At 39.2% G+C, this 19,717-nt stretch overlaps 1 protein-coding gene across 3 annotated transcripts in view; it reads left to right on the top strand.

Moving 5' to 3' along the window:
* LOC113239716 (GDP-mannose 4,6 dehydratase) overlaps positions 1–19,384 on the top strand; it is a 29,407-nt gene extending 10,023 nt beyond the window's left edge. The window contains exons 4-7 of one of the 3 annotated variants that reach the window (XM_026476806.1): positions 7,782–8,014; positions 9,046–9,261; positions 13,272–13,399; positions 17,988–19,384. In XM_026476806.1, coding sequence (XP_026332591.1) covers positions 7,782–8,014; positions 9,046–9,261; positions 13,272–13,399; positions 17,988–18,060 — 650 coding nt within the window. In that variant the 3' untranslated portion in view covers positions 18,061–19,384. Of the gene's footprint in view, positions 1–7,781; positions 8,015–9,045; positions 9,262–13,271; positions 13,411–17,987 lie in introns of all 3 variants that reach the window. The other 2 variants (XM_026476808.1, XM_026476807.1) reach the window with 2 other exon arrangements.
* The last annotated feature ends 333 nt before the right edge of the window (positions 19,385–19,717 follow it).

The following is a 19,717-nucleotide window of genomic DNA, read 5'->3' as shown; positions in this document are numbered from 1 at the left end:
CTGTTCCTCAAGGTTCGGTACTAGGGCCAGTGCTGTACGCTATATTCACAGCAGACTTACCTCAGAGTGAGAGCGTGGAAACGGCAACATACGCTGATGACACTGCTTGTCTGGCATATGTCCCTTTGCAGCATTACAGACGCTTCAAGTGCAAATGAATAAAATAAATCAGTGGTTACAGAAATGGCGCATAAAATCCAGCACCTCCAAATCTGTACACAACTTTCACATTCCGCAAAGAAGAATGCACATCCGTGACCATGGGCGGTGAACCTCTTCCAAGTAAAGACTGTGTCAAATATCTGGGTATGCATCTTGATAAGCGGTTAAACTGAGCACACCATATAAAAACTAAAAGAAATGTTGCTCACATTCAATACAAAAACGTGTACTGGCTGATAGGTCGACAAACTCCACTTTCACTACACAATAAGTTGATGGTGTACAAGTGCATCATCAAACCCATCTGGACTTATGGAATAGAGCTCTGGGGCTCAGCTAGCAACTCAAATCTCGAGATATTACTTACCTATTGCGACACTCGGAGCGTATGGACGTATTTACAGATCATCTTAAGTTTTTAATATTTATTGTTAAATAAGTGTTACTAGTATATTAATTAAATGGGGCCAAAATGCCCCGGATGTGGTGCAGTGAACGAGGATATTTCAGTGTTGGAGTGTTGTCAACAAACATGTCGAAAGTCTTACCATTTGAATTGTCTTGGTATGACACAAGAAGTTTTTGAGAATCTTACACACGAATTTAAATATAATTGGGTATGTCCAGAGTGCAAACGTAACATTCCAAAGGGAGATAACTCCAATACACCGGTGAGAGGCAGCGGAGTGAGCGTAGTAATGGAAAAAACGTTCACATCAGACACTAACGTAAACAAGGAGCGCGGTACACGTTACAACTTAAACGACTCATCTATGGTTGATAATGACAGTAAAGTACTAGAGGAATTGCGGGAGTTTCGATCAGAAATGCAGAATCGGTTGAGTGAACAAATGAAAGAATATGCACTGCTTCAAAACAGATTCCATCGGTCAGAAACTGAGTTACAAGAACTACGTAAAATAATGGAGGTAGTTCAAGAAAAAGCAAATAAAGTGGATGGGTTGGAAACAAAGATTATGTCTCTGATAGAAAAGAATGAACACTTGGAAACTTGCCTGAAAATGGGAAATAACTCTATGGAGAGTAAGGAAACAAAGCGCACACCTACGGTGCCAATATTATCATTTGCGAAGGCAGTTGCAAAAAATGCTGCACCAAAAGATAATACTCAAGGTGGGGCCACGAAACCAGCGACTATGCCTAGGACTAATGATAGTAGTAGATTACAAACCATGGTTGGTGCGAATGCTTTGAGTTTTTTTGATAAGACTGGTAAAGAGCAAAACGAGCCAGAAAGAGAAGAAAATTGGACAACAGTTAATAGAAAGAACAACAGATACCCTACCAGACAAGTGAAGAAGGGTGGAAATACGAGCTTAATTGACATTCAAGGGACTGAACGAAAGAAATATTTACACGTTTGGCGTTTAAAGAAGGAAACAACTGTGGAAAATTTAGAAAGATATATTAAGAACGAAATATTAAGCAGTCAGGAAATACAAATTAAAGTAGAAAGACTCAAACACAGGACAGAAAGGGATTATGCTTCTTTTATTATAGGAGTTCCAGAAAGTAAATACGACAAACTATGTCAAACGGAAAACTGGCCAATAAATATCGAGTTCTGTGAATGGGTGTGGTTTCGTAGATCAACCAATAGACCAAACAACAACGAATAAAACGATTGAGATCTACTATCAAAACGTAAGAGGGCTTAGAACTAAATTACAAAACTTTTATGCAAGTATAGCATCGTCGGGTGAGGATTTGTTTGCCATCACAGAAACTGGCTGCAATGAATCAATACATGACGCCGAAATGATTCCACCGGGCTACACAATTTTACGATGTGATCGAGCGGACGGCCGTAAACAGGGAGGCGCGTGTCTCGTGGCCACACCGCGAATTCAAATGCGACAAGTAGCGGTGCCTTGTGACGTCAACATCGAGGAACATTCGTTCGAACTGGTTTGTGCAACCATCTACCTGCGTGATAGACTGATGTTTGTTTTGTGTGTAGTTTATATTGCACCCAAAAGCAAGGAAAGGGAATATATGGAATTATTTAAGATAATTGAACAATATTGTAGTAAGTATAGAAAAGTAATAGTGATAGGAGACTTTAATCTGTATTCATGTCCGCCTAGTGTAAATAATTATTTTGAATATTTTACTGCATACTGTGGGTTCACTCAAAGTAACAAAATAGATAATTGTAACGATCGACAGTTGGATCTAGTGCTGAGTACGTATGGTGGGGACGCGGGGGTGAACGTGCGAGCGGCTGATGTGCCGCTGGTGCCGGTGGACGCGTACCACCCGCCGTTGGTGGTGACCGCGAACCTTCCCCCCGCCGCCGCTGCCGCCGCCGCCGCCGCCGGTAGCTGCCGCGCTATACTTACGGATGGAACTTCGTGTAGCAATAACACGCAGTTTTACCCAGGCTGGAATTTTAGTAAGGCGAATTTCCCATTACTATATTCACTGATAGCGAACGTGGACTGGTCTTCGATGTACGCGTTGGACTGGGAAAGTAGTTTGTCATTTTTCTATGATTGTATTAATTCGATCGTGGATAGATGCGCTCCGAAAAAGAAACGTCAACGCCGGGCTAATAATTTGAAGTACGTTTATCCTGAATGGTACACGGGCGAAATTATTCGTGATTTAAAATTAAAATCTATACTTCATAAACGGTACAAGACGAGTGGATCTAGGACCGATTACGAAGAATTCGCGCGGTGTAGGGCGAGGGTTAAAAGCTCTATTCAAATAGCGGAAGAACGATATTGCCACCGTGTTCAAAGTAATTTGTTAGAGAACCCAAAGTCTTTTTGGAACTATGCCAAATCCAAAAAAGGAAATAGAACCCAAACAAAGATTTTAAAAAACGGTGAAGTGCTGACTGGGGAAGAGTGTGTGGAGGAGTTTGCAGATTATTTTCATTCTGTCTATAGTTCGGAAAGACCGGAGCTAAATGTTGCCGCAGCGATAGCAGAAGCGGGAGGTCAGAATGGAGCGGCGAGAGTTCATGTAGGCCAGCTCAAGCTAGATGACGTAAGCACAGCGCTGCAACGACTTAAGCCAAAGAAGTCGGCGGGGCCTGACGGCCTTCCACCGTATATTTTTAGAGACTGTCGAGCAGTGCTCGCGGAGCCACTTCTGCATATTTATAATCAATGCCTAAAGGCATCGGTGTTTCCAGAAAAGTGGAAGACAACAAGGGTAGTTCCAGTACCGAAGGGAACTTTGGAAACTAGGGTGGAGGGGTACAGGCCTGTAGCAGTGCTGTCGACTCCGGCTAAAATATTAGAATCTGCTATCCACAAAAACATATTCGGGCAAGTTAGCATGTATCTCTCAGACGAGCAGCACGGTTTTCGACCTGCAAGAAGCACCACCAGTAATCTTCTTAACTATATGTCCACAATCTTGCCCTCGGTGGATAGTGGAGTGCAAGTCGACGCAGTTTACTTCGACTATAAAAAAGCGTTCGACTTAGTCGATACGGATATATTGCTAAAAAAGTTGGCGGGGGTAGGATTCACTTCACATTTGCTGCAATTCTTTGCCAGTTACATGCGGGATCGGCAGCAATACGTGGAGTACGGTGGTTATAAGTCAGAACCATATTTCACCAGGTCAGGCGTAAGTCAGGGCAGCAATCTAGGGCCATTAGAGTTTATATTAATGATTAACGATCTGCCTAGAGTTGTACAGGACGCGAAATGTCTGCTATTTGCTGACGATCTTAAGTTGTACTTACCCATACGAAGCTCTGAAGACTGTGCTAGATTGCAGGGGGACGTTGACAGAGTAGTGAAATGGAGTAAGGAAAACCGGTTGCAATTTAACACATCGAAATGTGCAGTAATTACTTTTTCTCGAGCGCATTCACTGTTCCAGAACAATTATAAAATTGATAAGACTCCTATGGCTAGAGTGACCGAAGTCAAAGACTTAGGGATAATAACGAGAACGGATCTATCCTTTAGAGATTACGTTGTTAGGGTGTGTAAAAAAGCATACAGGAATCTAGGCTTTATTCTTCGCAGAGTAAATGGCTTTACAAATATAAAGGCGATAATTGCGCTATATAACGCTGTGGTTAGGAGTCAACTGGAGTGTAATGCGGTAATTTGGGGTCCACATGAAGCAAAATATGCGGTCATGATGGAGAGGGTACAGAATAAGTTCACCAGGTACCTGTACATGAAACAATACGGCGTTTACCCGTATTACCCCTTAATGTACCCAACCCTGTTCGTTTTGGGAATGGTCGGTTATAACACGCTCACGGCCAGGCGCGATCTAGCATTAGTGTCGTACATTTTTAAAATATTTAGAGGTAAGATGTACAATGCAGAGCTTCTGGAGCAAATCTGCATTTATGTTCCGGACGGGTACGTGAGACGTCGGCGGCGGCCGCAGCTGCTGGTGGTGCCGCGCGGGAGGACAAATCTGGTGGATGTGGCTCCGTTGACGCGCGCACTCCGCACTCTCAACTTAGTGGCTAGCCAAATTGACATATTTACCTGTACTTTGAGTGAACTCACAAGGGCGGCTTTATTTACAATATGTTATAAAAAATAATTTAGTATGGTTGTTTTTTAGTTCCTTAGCTATCGCATTAGGTAATAACCTGTAAAGATAGTTATAAGTGTGGGAAATAAATAAATAAATAAATAAATAAATAAATAAATATTGCAGAGATTTCAGAATATAATACTGAGAACTATATCTTGTGCACCATGGGTTGCACCAGTATTCCTTACTGAGATCCATGAATATTTGAATATGCCAACCATCAGGGAAGAAGTAAAGAACTACAGCAAAAAAAATAAAGCCCGACTCCTTATCCACAAGAACGAATTGGCGAGAAACCTGTTGCATTCACAAAACCCAACGCGGTTGAAACGATGGCTCATCTTAAACCTAGATCAACGAATGTGAACACCACTAAAAACCATGACAGGGTATGATGCTCGCAGGAGCAACTCCCTCCATCGCCACAAAGAAAACCCATCTGATTATGGCTTTACAAGCCGATGGCAGATTGAAAAGGAAAAAAAATGTAAAAGAAACTAGCGTCTTGTTTCATTTGATTAGCCTTTTCTTATTATGAAGTTTCCACATCCAAGTCTCCATCAATTGCGTCACATTACCGGACAAAAGGCCATTGATTATGGGCGAAAGAATGATTGTAGCACTTAATCATCCACATTGAATATCGCATTGTCTTTTCCATTTGTATTGTGTGACTGACAAAAATACACCTATTCAGTCAAGTTGAATGAAACGTGACTAAGCGTCGAGTTTTAACGGTTTTTCAAAATATACGTCCGAAGGAAAAAACCAAGGTTTTGTTTTTTTAGACATTTCAAACGAAAAAACCCGTCTCCATATTCCGTGATATTTTAAAGCTTTAGAGAGAGTGAGAGACACAATAGTACGCCGTGTATGATTTTTTTGTTATCCCAAATAATAAGTACCTAAATGAAGTTGGCAGTCATGCAGAAAATATATGATCACCAATAGTAACTTAGGTGTTTTAGATCTAAATATAAAATTGAAGTTTGAGCGCCAAAGAGAGAAAAACAACTTATTTTAATTAGTGCCTATTATAAATTAAGCACCCCAATCAATACAACCAGACACGAGAAATTCCTGTAATTCTAACTAACCGGGTATACTTACTTCAAATAGTGGTCTGTCTACATTATCTACGTAAATTTCTTTTTCTTATTTTGTCGTTCATAAGGTAAATTTATATTGTTATTTTGGTATAATGATTTAAAATTCTTTTGGAATTTTTTTGAAGTAAAAAGAGTTGATATAGCTAAGTTTTTTCTTAAAACAACGTAAGGAAATCGTATAGATTTTTTTAACTTCACATAATGCCGTGTAAAACGCAGAAAAATTGATTAAATGAAGTTGGTGCCATTAAATCTTATCACTGGCGTTTTGCATGCATATTTTTAATGAACGTTCTAAGGTGGTCTAAATCGTATTTTTTTCATTATGCTGCTAGATGCACTTGTACTTCTTTCTTGTTACCTCTCATCTATCGCCCTTTCTCCCCTGCACAGCTGAAACACTACAGGTGCTCAGGACTTGCTTGATAGTATTATGCCCGAAGCGTTTCCCGGTCATAAGTGGTGGCTTACCACCTAGCGGTAAGCGACGCACCTGTCCATAACAGTTACAGTGCCACTCAGAGCTATAAATTTCAAAGATCGGAGGACACTGCCACTACGCTGTCGCCCTGAGACATAAGTTGACAAGTCCCGCGTGCCTGTAATTTCGCCAGCACCCTTACCCTTCTAAACGGAACGCAATACTACTCGCATTACTGCTTGACATCAGAAATTGATAAGGTGGCAGTACTTGCCTGAACAAACTGTTTCACAATAAACTCTACTGCTACAGATATGTGCAGGATAAGTTACTGAGATGTGAGGATATGAGCAGGCTGATGGTTTGGTTCCCTAATGTTGATGAGGACTTGGATTCACATGTCCCTACCACTCTATCCAACTCTCCTGGAGCTTGTCGAGGAAGTCTGACCTTTATTTTTTTTTTTTAATAATAACGCACATACTCAACATAGCCCTGCACTAGGGAAACCCTGTGTCGCGGGTGCCATGGACACGCACACAGACAACCACAAATTACACCCAAACGAACGAGAGAAATAAATGTAGGCCATACAAATATTTCTCCCGGTCCGGGAATTGAACCTGGGACCTCTGCGTGGCAGTCATGATAACCGTTCGGCCACAGAGGCAGTTTATGAGAAATAATTTAATGGGTCCCAGTGTATTTAGGAGGACTTCGATACACGTGTCCCAACTACCCTTTCTTACTCTCCTAAAATTGTCGGCGAATTCGCATATTCCGAAACTTATCCGTGAAATATGTCTTATACGAAATTGATACTTATACTTGATATTATTTTAAAAAAGTACCGGCTTTATCTGATCTTGAATCAGACGTGGCAAAACAATCTCAATCCGGACTGAAATTTTAAAAACATACGACATACATACTCATTCATAATACATCTAGGCATTTTCGCTTTTTTCCCATGGCTAAGCAGACACCACAACGACTACAGACCGGGCGCAACAAATTTAAAAAAATTACTTTGGCGTCATTTTAATTAAAGTACCTACCGATACACTATGATGGCCGTTTTAACAGATAGTGAGGTGAAATCTCAATTCATTATAGAAAAAAATACAATCAAATGCGAGTTGCATCTATAAATTTTTAAATTTATAACTAGTATTGCAAGAAGTACCTGATTAAAAAGTTTTAAGTTTTTTTTATAAAACGAAAATAAAAATGTGGCCTTAAAACGTTATATGACACGATCGTATTGATTGCATTTATTAAAATTCCTAATTTCGAAAAACAAGTGCCGAGTTGTGTCGTAAAATTATTACCAAGTAGCTCCTTCAACGTAGTTATGAATTAACCCGAAACTTGATGAGCGGACACACGTCAAAACGGCCGTCATAGTGTGCCAGTACTTTAGAATGTTGTGTGCGTGTCACGAGCTAGGGCGCTTTAGATTTGGGGTCCCTGATATTATGCAAATATTTTTGTACCGTGTCTATCTTTGGATAAAAATATTATGTTTTTTGGCCTTACAGCATGTGCGAAGCTCTACGGGTACTGGATAGTAGTAAACTACAGGGAAGCCTACAGCATGTTTGCCTGCAACGGGTTACTGTTCAATCATGAGAGTCCACGTAGAGGCGAGAATTTTGTTACTAGGAAGATCACTCGAGGAGTGGCCAAGATCACTTTAGGGCTCATGTCGTTACTCGAACTCGGCAACTTGGATAGTAAGCGAGACTGGGGACACGCCAAAGATTACGTTGAGGTAATGTACTCCAAAAGCTGGCGGGTTTATTTAATTAACTACATGAACATTTCCGTTATAGTCTAGTTCATAAGGAATTAATGATTTCGCTACCTGACAGTACACACGAAATTTTTATCAATTCAATCCCTCCTTAAGTTGGTGTTGTAAAGCCACTAGAGAAGAAGAACTTTCAAAGAAATCAATGTATTTAGACATCCATCCGAACTGACGGCCTCGGTGACCTAACGGTTTACACTGTGGGCGCTGGATGCGAAGGTCCCGGGTTCGATACCTGGTAAGACCATTGGGGAAATGAATTTTTCTAAGTTGGTTCTGGTGTGAGCATTCTGGGAAGTGCCCCAGAGTGAATTCCCCTGTTCTGGTACTCATAGTACAAGGAATTCCCACGTTTAAGACCAGGCAATTGGTGTAGTTGTCTCGCAAATTATTATTATTAAAAATGCTATTTATGGTGTTAAGCATGGAAGTGCCTTTAGCCTCGATTACTATCGGAACCGCTGTCGCCAAAACTAGCACATTCATAATATGAAATACTACGAAATCTTGACAATAATTGGCCATAGTTTCTTATTTAAAATCATGTAACAAAATCAAGATTGTTAATATGAACTTTACCCAGCCGCTATACCGTTCAAAGTTCAATACCTTTGTTGCAAGTTACGACGTTTTTTATTTTATATTGAAATTTAATTATTTTGTAGTCAGACTACGACGAACAATTAACATCTGAATCAATTCGATAAACAGAAAATGTATTAAAATAAGACTTACGGATGATATGAAATGCTTCTGCGGCTAATATTTTTGGTGCGGCTATCTTTTTGCACTCCAAAACAGCAATAAGGCATTTTTCTGCGATTTTAAAGAATTTGCGCGAAAGAATGACACAACCATACAACACAAAGCTAAAATGGCGGACTGAGCTCAAATAGGTCTTTCGAGACCTCATGTTGGCACGCATCAGACGCTAACTAACCACTTCTACTGTATTTATTGTTCTGTGGTGTTAATAAACCTAAATCAAACAGGCAATGTGGCTGATGCTCCAACAAGACACTCCAGAAGACTTCGTGGTAGCAACTGGGGAGACCCATAGCGTACGCGAGTTTGTCGAGAAGGCCTTCGCCTGCGTTGGCCGACGGATAGTGTGGAAGGGTTCCGGTGTCGATGAGACGGGCCACGACGCCGATACTGATCAAATGCTCGTTAAAGTCAATCCCAAGTTCTTCAGACCTACTGAAGTGGTGAGTACCGATGACGACCGCAGAACGGTGTGTTCTGTAGGCGCTGGATGAGGACGTCCCGGATTCAATTCATTCAAGTTCCATTAGTATTGTAAATTGGTTCTGGCCTAAGCGTCCTGGATATTCAAGTACCAGTCGGCCTTTACCTATATATAGTACAGGGTGTGCGGCGCACACGGAAGTAGGATCTTAGGGGGCGCCGAACGCCGTTCGCATAGTGTGAAGTAAACGGGCTATTGCTTCTCAGCATCATTTATTAATTACACCATTTGTACCCGAATTTCCGATCACTGGGGAAAATATAACTGTAAGTATTCCATTTAGATCGCGTGGCTATAGAGGGCGCCAGGGTATTGATTGCACCCGGGCGCTACATGGGCTAGCGCCGTTGTTGCATAGTATAGGGAATTCACCAACCTTCTACTCCTAGTACATTATTACAATCTTAGGGACGTATTATATGAATAACTTAAAACTAAATATATCAAACAGTTTCAGATAAATACCACTTGCAATTGAAACTTGAATTAACGTGAAACAAAAGAGAATTGATAACAACAATAAAAACACAAATGAAAATACAAATAATAATACATTTGGTATAGTATAAGAACTATATGGGTTCATATTGTTTTACATACATATCAAAAAATTGTTTGTGATTAATTAACACTGATCCTTCCAGACTTCCTTGATCCAGACGCTGCGCAGACGGAGCAATTTTGATCCTTGAGTTTCCGGAACTGGCAACCCGCAACTACTTGTTTATGACGTTTTCAATATTATTTCATGAAACTACGCAGACGTAGCCACTGCAGTTGAGAGTTTCGCTAATCAATAACAGTTTTTGATTGTCCAAAATCTGTGATTAAATAATTAATTACATTTGTACCGGTTGTCTAAAGTTGTCAATTTTCCCAAACGCGACACGTTGAGCTACTACTCTCCCTCCCCGTCCCCCGCAGCGTCAGTCTTACTCTTGCTAATGACCATGTATTTCGAAAATTTATTTCAAATTGCGGCAACCGTAATCTGGGCCTTTTTGTTAGCAACCGTTAACGGACACTTGTCAGTTGCGTCAACTAAAATTGCTCCACGTACGCTTTAGAATCTAATTGAATTTAGATTGAGCGTGCCAATAGCTCCGCTATCTATCTGGATAATGGGGAGGGTGCTGTACATGCATCATGTAATAGTGTCCTTACCGTATGACCAACGGTTGATAGAGAGGGGCACTATAAACAAAACTTAAGTAGTAAGATATGGGATTGCTCCTTCTGCGCAGCGCCTAACCCTGCTTCCTTCTTTCTTCCTTCCTGGCCTTCGCCAGACGCGGACTCGTCATAGTTATCAGAGTGACGAACAGACCCCGTGACCTTGTGTCTTTTGAGTTGTTATGTGGCTTGTAGTGTTAAAAAAGTATCTACTTTGTAAACGTTCTTATATACCACCCCAACATTTCACTGACATTATCATTTTTTGTTAAGGTGTAGACCAAATATTGGACTGTAGGCATTGACCTACCAACAAATGGACATCGGGTCTAATACAAAAACCACGAAAAAAATGTCCGAGGTTAACCTATACTACAAACGTAGTGACATGTAACGAAATATAAAAAACTAAAACATTTAATTTAAATTGTAACGTCATTGCAGTACTGCCTAAATTCATCAGTGATGTCTTATTCCCGGAGAGATCCAATACTCAATGAGTACAGCCTCGGTGGCACGACCTTGAACCGTGTGAAGTCTGTTCGTGATTTGGGAGTAAGATTCGATTCTGAACTCAAATTTAACGATCATATTATCGATATATGTAATAGTGCTTGGAAAAGTATTGGCTTCATCAAGCGGCAATCTAAGTTATTTGACCATCGACAGGCAATTTGTAATTTATATAACGCCTTTGTTCGAACTAAATTGACTACTAAATTAACTACGTGCGCAGTGTGGAATCCCCACAATAAACTCTATATAGCAATGTTAGAACGAATCCAGAAATCATTTTTGAGGTATTTGTATAGTAAACTTTATGGGTACTATCCCTATATGTACCCTACACCCTTTATTTTGGGCATGGTATCGTACAGATCGCTTGAGATCAGGCGAAAACTGGCGCTACTAAATATATTTTTAACCTAATAAGAGGATGTATAATTAACCCTCCTCTATTGGCTCAAATTCCTTTTTTTTTATCCCGCCAATCTCACGCTACGTCTTTCGTCAGCGCAAATACCCTCTATTCAACTTTCATTTAACCCGCACAGTTACACTAAGACGGACATCATTCTTCGAAGCAGTGGCCGTAATTGAATCGTTAAACAAAACAAATGATATTGACGTGTTCAGCAACACTGAATCAAAATTTCTAACATCCGCTGGTTACTATTTGGAGGCGGTCACTGCCCAAAGCTCTATGGTCCAAATACCGCATCCTATGCCGGTGATCGACTCAACCTTTTTTGTGACTATGACTTACATGTTTAGTTATAAGTAGTGTAAGTGTAAGGTGTACAAACTAAATAAATAAATAAAGCTTACAACAATTTAAGGGCCCAAAAACACCATATTCTCTTTTGGAAACTTAACAAAACGCACCATATTTAGCTTCGACTGAAAATTACTTCAACACAAGAGTAATGGAATAGGAATAGCCTATATATTCTCGTAAATATTAATTAATTTTTTTATATATATTATTATGTCGAATTTTGTACAAATTCACTTAAAGGTATAACAAAGAGTTGGGCAGATACATACATACAAATATTACTATAAAATTATTAAATGTGAAAATAAGCGTGTACTATAAGAAACGTACCGACATTCTAACTAAACGTAAACTCAAATATCCGTAATTCCGATTTATAACAAAACCGTTACGCTTTCGGGTAATTTTGATGCTTTTTACATAGACAAAATTTGCTTTTGTTTTGTAATCTTCGTAAAAACACATTATGAAAATTCGAGCTAATGTTATTTCGGGCAAATGTATTTTCTGACTTCTGACAGGTAATCCCATGCCGTAAAACGACTACAACAATATTTTGTTAGTTATTGCTAACGTTGAATAAAAAAAATCATTTTAAAAATAGGGTTAAAATCAAAGCAACTCTTCAATTTCTTTGTTCTAAATATTTCAATCGCTTGTGGTTCGAACAATTGAAAATGACCAAGAAATTTATATAAGCTTCTTGAAACTAACGTAATGAGTCTCTTTCCATCTTTTGCGTATGCAATGAGTAGAAAAAGGACAGTTAGCTATTTCATTATTTCGTGTGCTTTTGTAATTTATATTTATGATTCAGTTATATATAAATTAAATACTATAAAACTGTACAAAATAATACTTTAAATGACAACTATGATAACACAATATTTTTGTTTGGTGAAAATATGATACAAAATCCTGTTTTCACACTTTACTGCAGTAATTTTTACAAGTTATTATTATTAGCACTGCATGATTGACAACCGCTCTGTCACTCGAACAAACGAAGACTATTACGCGATTGACGCTCTGTATGCGATTTTAACGCCCTACAGGTGCGGACACTTTCTAGCGCGAACCCGACGCCCATTTATTGGTAGGTCAATGACTGTAGGTCTATTTTGGTATGTTTGTTTCAATATATAATTTTTTTTCCGGATTTACATGGCGTACATTTGTTTTTTTTTTTTTAAACAAACCAACGTTTCGGGCTACTTTGAAGGTCACATTGACCACGGTTGGCCACGGTTGACCGTTGTTTGAAAACCAAATATACGCGATTTAAATCTGAAAAAATTGCTTCATTTCGTATATGTAACAATCGCAAAAACCTAAGAATGTAAATTAATAAATCAGTCAACCGTGACCATGGGACCTGTAAAGGGCCCGAAACGTCGGTTTGTTTGAAAAAACAAATATACGCGATTTAAATCCGGAAAAGTAGTTTCATTTCCTATGTGTAACAATCGCGAAAACCTAAGAACTCGAAATGTAAATTAATATTGCAAATTCTCCAGGACCTTCTCCTAGGTGATCCGACAAAAGCGAAACAGCAACTCGGGTGGACACCAAGAGTATCATTCGACCAACTCGTCCGAGACATGGTGGATGCGGACATAGAACTCATGAAGCGGAATCCTGAGGCGTAGGTGTGAGGTCAGGGCGTGCAGATACTTGCATGCTTGGCGATGGTGAATTGAGAAGTTTTTTAATCAGACTCCAACTTATTTTATTTTTTGGCCATTGTTAAGTGCATGTACAATCAAGATTCAATTTACATAGCGAGGAATGGAATGGAAGTGAATTGTAGCAAAATAGTATATGGCATAGTGAACTTTATGTCAATTATGTAACGTGTATAAAAACATATTTTATTTACCTCGACGTTTCGGACGTATTGCAACGTCCATAGTCCCAAAACATATTTTATTTACCTCGATGTTTCGGACGTTTTGCAACGGTGATGGTCTCGAAGGGACACGATTAAGTTCTGAATTTAAAATCAAATCTTTGGAAAAAAATCGTGTAAGTTTAAGTCAGTAAATTGTGTAACGTACAAACTAGATACGATACTGCGCGAGAATTTTCCGGAAGACGCGCAACCTGTTTTTTGGCTTATATAAAAATTATATTCCTGATATCATCCTTAGGATACCATTGGTGCTCTCACACAATCGCAACATCTGTGACGCACTTTTTTTGCGCTTGATTACGTATACATCATCAACACACGCATCCGCAAACATGCCAGAGGCGCTGCAAAAGAGAGGAAGCCTCAACAGAACCCTAAAGATGTTATTATACATTACACGAAAGGCGTTGTACGCTCGCTGTGTGAAGTTGGTCGACAGTGCACCTGTATAAAAATTCTGGTAATAAGCTCTGAACAGTTATTTTTACATTTACAGAGCGTCTTGGAAACCTCTGAGCCAATTTTACCGCGTACCGACAACACCTTGCGCTCCATTAAGGATACACCATTTAGAAGAAGCGGTGGAATATTATTTGGGTCTTTATACTTAAAAACAAGAAATTCGCTCTTCTTTTCATTGTACCTCAATCCATGCCTCACGGCATAAGTTTCACACAAATTCAGCATCCTTCTCTGAGCTCATCGATCAGCTGATTCACATATATGTTGAAAAGTCTAGGAGAACAAAGTCCACCCTGCCTCACACCACGTTCATTCGTTTTCTAGCAAATACATGCAGTATTTGCTAGAAAACGAATTTGCCCATTTGACAACATTTTTCTGACTGTTACATCAATGTGACAGCAAGCCTACAACCTCAAGAGAAACACCAATGTTTATTGTTTAGGCCAGAGTATGTTATACGAGACCAAATCAAATGCTCTTGATAAATATAAGAAGCAGGCGTATATAGGTGTCTTCCTTTGTAAGTAATAGCCTACAGTGTATTTTAATGCCAGTACAGCACTTTCTGTTGACATACCCTCCCGAAAACCAAATTGAGCGTCGTCTAATTTTATACAACTGCTAAGATGATTATCAACTATCTTATCTAAGACCTTTGCTATCAGTTGCTAAGGAAATAGGTCTGTAGTTGCCTTTATCTGCAATATCACCTGTACGGTTTTTAACCAGGAGTATGACAACAGTTTTCATTAGGTCCGGAGGTAAGTATGTGTGTCTCGGAGAGCAAGTGAACAACATAGACAAAAGTCTTTATATGTGTGCCTTCGTGCTATAAGCGCTCAATGCTGAGACCGTCATGCCCTGGAGACTTACCTCGTTTCATATTTTTAATTGCAAGTAACACATCCTTACTAGGTATATACATAGGTTGCTTGACATGACCAGTCTCAGCACTGGGCTTCCCACAGGAATCAAGAGGAGATTCGACCTTAAAATGGTCCTTAAAAACATTGGCAATACTTGACGGCTCACTGCAACCATCAACACTGACTTGCATGCTTGGCTTAATTTCTTTGTACTTTTCCAAAACTGTCAAACTGTTTTTAAGCATGTTGTGAAGCAAGCATGTCTTATTTAATCTGCTCCTGATTGTTTATGCTATGTACAATTTTATTGCCAAATTCATTTCCATTCCATTCCGCTACAGTGTAAATTGAGCCTAAAAAAGCTATTTTGCAATAGTGATGCCTAGTGATTAACTTCCGGTAATCGTTAACATTTGAACATCGACTAACGTAACCCTATTATCATCAGCCACAAAACATTTAACACATTGCTTTATTGCAACGTTAATAAAAACGGCACAAATACTGTACAAATATGTTTTTAATACAAAGAAATATGAATCAGATACAAAAATGTGTTTGTTTTAAGATAGCATGCATGTAATCTGCAAGTACCGCTTTATCATCCATTTCCACTAATTAAGAGTATTCAAATTGGCAAGGATTTAGTACGTATCTTCCTTGGTTTATTGATTAAAAGACCAGTTTGTTAGTAATCACTGGAGGTGTGCGCCAATCGTTAATATCGGTGGCGGCATCTGATGGTTTTTCAACCACCAGTGTCGTCGGCGTGAAATCGGCGAGTCGTATATTTTTCAGGTGTTTAAAAAACACTAAAATATTGTTTAAATCAACATTTGTATTAATTTTTAACACTTTAAACTGTAAAAAACGTAGTAGTGCTGTTGCTAGCAAAATCAACTTTAAAAACGATTGAAAATAAAACAATCACATACATAGTTATAAATAAACGTTATTAATTTAAATCTAGTATAAATAGGATGTACGTAGACGTTCCGTGATTTAATCCATTTATACGGAAATATTGTATTAAAATTTAGTAAATAATTAGCAAACAAACTGATATTTCATTAAAATAAAACAAATTGTCGCCATGTCGATTTCACGCCGGCCTAGTTCGTCGGCGGTGGCGGCGCAGCACACATGCCTATTTGGTATAATACTAACAAATCGGTTTTATATTGAACCGGAAGCATAGGGCTATTATTATTGACATAAAGATCAAAGAAAAATTCCTTCGATCTGACCGGACACGAGCCAGCGTCTGTTACCACACCGGGACCACCGCTCCTACCAACTAAGCAACAAATCGAGTCAGCAAATCTTACGAATTTGTTTATGAACTTGTTGCAGATCTTTGTATTGGGTTTTAAACGGATTTTTCCCGACAACGCCACCTGTGAGAAACTTATGAAAGTTTTTTCACTCAGCCTAACTTTAGAGGCTGACGAGAGATGTCGCTATATTAATTGCAATATCTATTTTATTGATAATACCATGTTTTTACGACCATGGTATGCGTATATTTTTTTGTGAAAATAAAATAAAATACATGAAAGTAATTGTAGAAAAATTATCATAATATTCAATAAAATAAATATCGATATGTGTGTTCACACCGACACGATCAACGTAACATGTCATCACTTTTGTAGCTAACTGCAGTAACCCATATTTTTGTAGTAGCTGAGTCAGATCTTTATTCCTGTCTACACTGTTTTATATGAATTCACACTTTTGGACACATAATTCGAGGCACCTACCATTTTCAGTGTTAAATGCTTAGACCGTATTTGATTAATCAAAGACTATTGCGCAATTTTGAAAGTGGTATACTAAAATTTGTCCTAAACTAAAGTTGGTATACTAAAAGTTGTAGTTTGTTTGTTGAAAATTTTAATTTGTAAAACCGGGGATAACCTTTTTTTTCCGATGATAACAATATTTTTGCATTCTAGCCCTTCAAAAACTAAATTCGACGTGACTCAGATTATGTGTTCGAAAGTAACGTTAACGTTGGAATATAACGAGTTAAACACACGCTCAAAATGTGAAATACTAAACCGAAAATAAGTTGCTCTGAATGCTTTAATGTCTAACTCTATCATAAATTTACAAAATAAAAGCTGACGCCCGCCTAAAATACTTTTATAGAAAATTGCACAGCGTCTCTTGCGGCCACAAAAAGAACTAAAACTGGCCATAAAAATACTAAGGCCCGGCGCTCATTGACGGGATGATACGGCAGGTAATTTTAAGGTGACGAATAATAATAATAAACCTTATGGTTATAGCATTATAATTCATATTTCAATTATAATAGTCGTAGCTACAAAGCTGCGGTAAAGTTACAGATACCGAGCCGGCAACCTCCGGAATACCTCGACAGCCTTTGGGATGCTTCAACAAGCGTCTGAAGGTTATTCACCCAAAACGTCCTTGGAATACGGTTCTCATTTTCTCATCAGAAAATCTGGTTTTATTATAAGCCTGTTCTCCCACTGCTGGGCAAATGCCACCTCTTTTTCTTTTCCTACTTTTAAATATACAACTGGTTAGAATCCTATTTGCAACGTCACGACTGATCAGAAGAAAGACTAGTTGCGAGTACGATGTCGAGACGTTAGGCCTCGGCATGCCTAAGAATACCGCGGCATAGATGCCGTCAGTGTGCGCTTGCATCTAGGTATGCCGTAGGATCCCTTGCTTTGTGGTCCCGCCAATACGCGCCGGGCTTAACCGGCGACTATCAACAAACTGCAAACTCGTGGTTTGCAGTTTGTTGATAGAAGTAAAAGACACGTCTTAATCTCGTCAAAATTATTAAGATATCAATCGGCCACAAGCGAAGATAATAAATCGCCTTTAGCGCGAAAGAAAAAATTTTCTTCAGTTTGAGTATTTTACATTTTTTTCATCCATAAAGTATAGAACGGATACATACTACATTATAATTCCAAAATTATTTTTTTCTTTTTTTACTATTTCAGAGACAGAGACTGTACTGTGTCATCACGAATGGACTTGGAAAGCGTCCTTGCCTTCTGCGCAGTAGCGTACTAGCATTTAATTCGGTTCTGGGACAGATTGTTAAATCAATCGCAACGTAACAATCAGTAAGGATTGAACCACTGGACCACACCACGCCCTTACCCAAAGCGTAATTTCCATCGCTCTATGGTCTACCACTAACAAACATCACGTCAAATGTAAATATCGCTCAGCAGTGGCGTAGCGTCGATTTCTGCCGCCCGGAGTTATCTAAATTTGCGCTCCACTATTTTCACGATTACAAAAGTAGTAGTAATAATTTAGTCAACTTAGGCCCGCGCTCGCCGTCGCCCCCATTGTTGTGCCGCCAGAGGCCGTGACCCCCTCTGCACCCCTCACGCTACGCCATTGTCGCTCAGTCGGGGTTACTTTATACATAGTTGATCCGTTGGTAGTGGAAACTGAGAACCTTTGAGCATATACCAGGTTGCCCTGTCAGCCTCGCTTACTACATGTATGTTTAATTATTATTGATGCAAATATCGAACACAAAGAAAAAAAATTCCCTCAACCTGACTGAACTCGAACCAATGTCTGTTGCCATGCCGCGGCTACCGCTCTTGATCACCTGAGCTGCACACCGAGACAGCAGACCTTACATTACGTTTAAACGACTTTTTCGCCGTTAGCGCACCTGTGAGAAACTTATAAAAATTACTCACTCAGTCCCGATATGGGAAAAGACACTGGCTTTTTGTGTTCTGATATGCGGTTCCAAACGTTGAAATGGATTTTTATAAATTAATTGAACTATATAATAAAGAGTTCTTACAATAATACTTAAGCAAATGTGCACTGCTTTTTTCTCCTGTTAATACAGCGCTACCTGATTATGTTAACGCAAATCTGTGTATTAGTGGGTGTACTGTACCAACGGATCACGCGTAGTCGTCACTCGCACATTTCGTTTCGTTTTTTTTATGTGCCATACAACCCTTATTAAGTACCTTCGGATAAAACTAAGAAATTCCACTGTGAGTACAAGGTAAAATTACAAAGCACAATAACCGAACAATGTGCAAACAAAAGGCAATTGTTTTTCCGTACCTAAAGGATTAATAATTATACAATATTTTGTGTAGAGACGCCTTACATAACGTAAAGTAATATTTGTGCGCGGTGGTACCATTATCAACATTCAATTATCTGCCGGTAGTACCTATGTTTGCACTTACGTACCATAAGCAACCCATGCAATCAAATAATTGATTTAGTAAATAAATACTGTAACGAAAAAACATACCTATTACTAACGCCAAGCAGTAATGTGAGCATTATCTGACGGCCGCAATGGTAGTGCTCCTCAGATCATTGCGATTTAAAGCTCTGAGTTGCATTGCAATTGTTATAAAGTACGTGTGTCGCTTACCTCGAGACAGTACAGTTTAGTAGCAGTGGAGCTTCTTGTGAAAGAGTTTGTCCAAGGAAGTACTGCCACCTTACCTATTTCTGCCGTCAAGCAGTAGTTAACGTGAGATGTACGTGTGCTGCATAACGTAACGTGTACTGCGTTACGGTTTTGAAGAGTCGGGTGCTGGTGAAATTACAGGTACATGGGACTTGTCAACTTATGTTTCAGGATGTCGGGTGCAGTGGCAGTGCCGCTCAGATCTTAATGATTTAAAGCTCTAAGTGCCTCTGCAGCTGTTTTGGACAGGTGTGTCGCTTA

This window comes from Hyposmocoma kahamanoa, unplaced genomic scaffold (genome assembly GCF_003589595.1).
Source record: "Hyposmocoma kahamanoa isolate Upper Pololo Valley unplaced genomic scaffold, ASM358959v1 114, whole genome shotgun sequence".
Taxonomy (NCBI): domain Eukaryota; kingdom Metazoa; phylum Arthropoda; class Insecta; order Lepidoptera; family Cosmopterigidae; genus Hyposmocoma; species Hyposmocoma kahamanoa.
The sequence above is the reverse complement of the archived record's forward strand: the minus strand, read 5'-3'. Positions and strand labels throughout refer to the sequence as shown.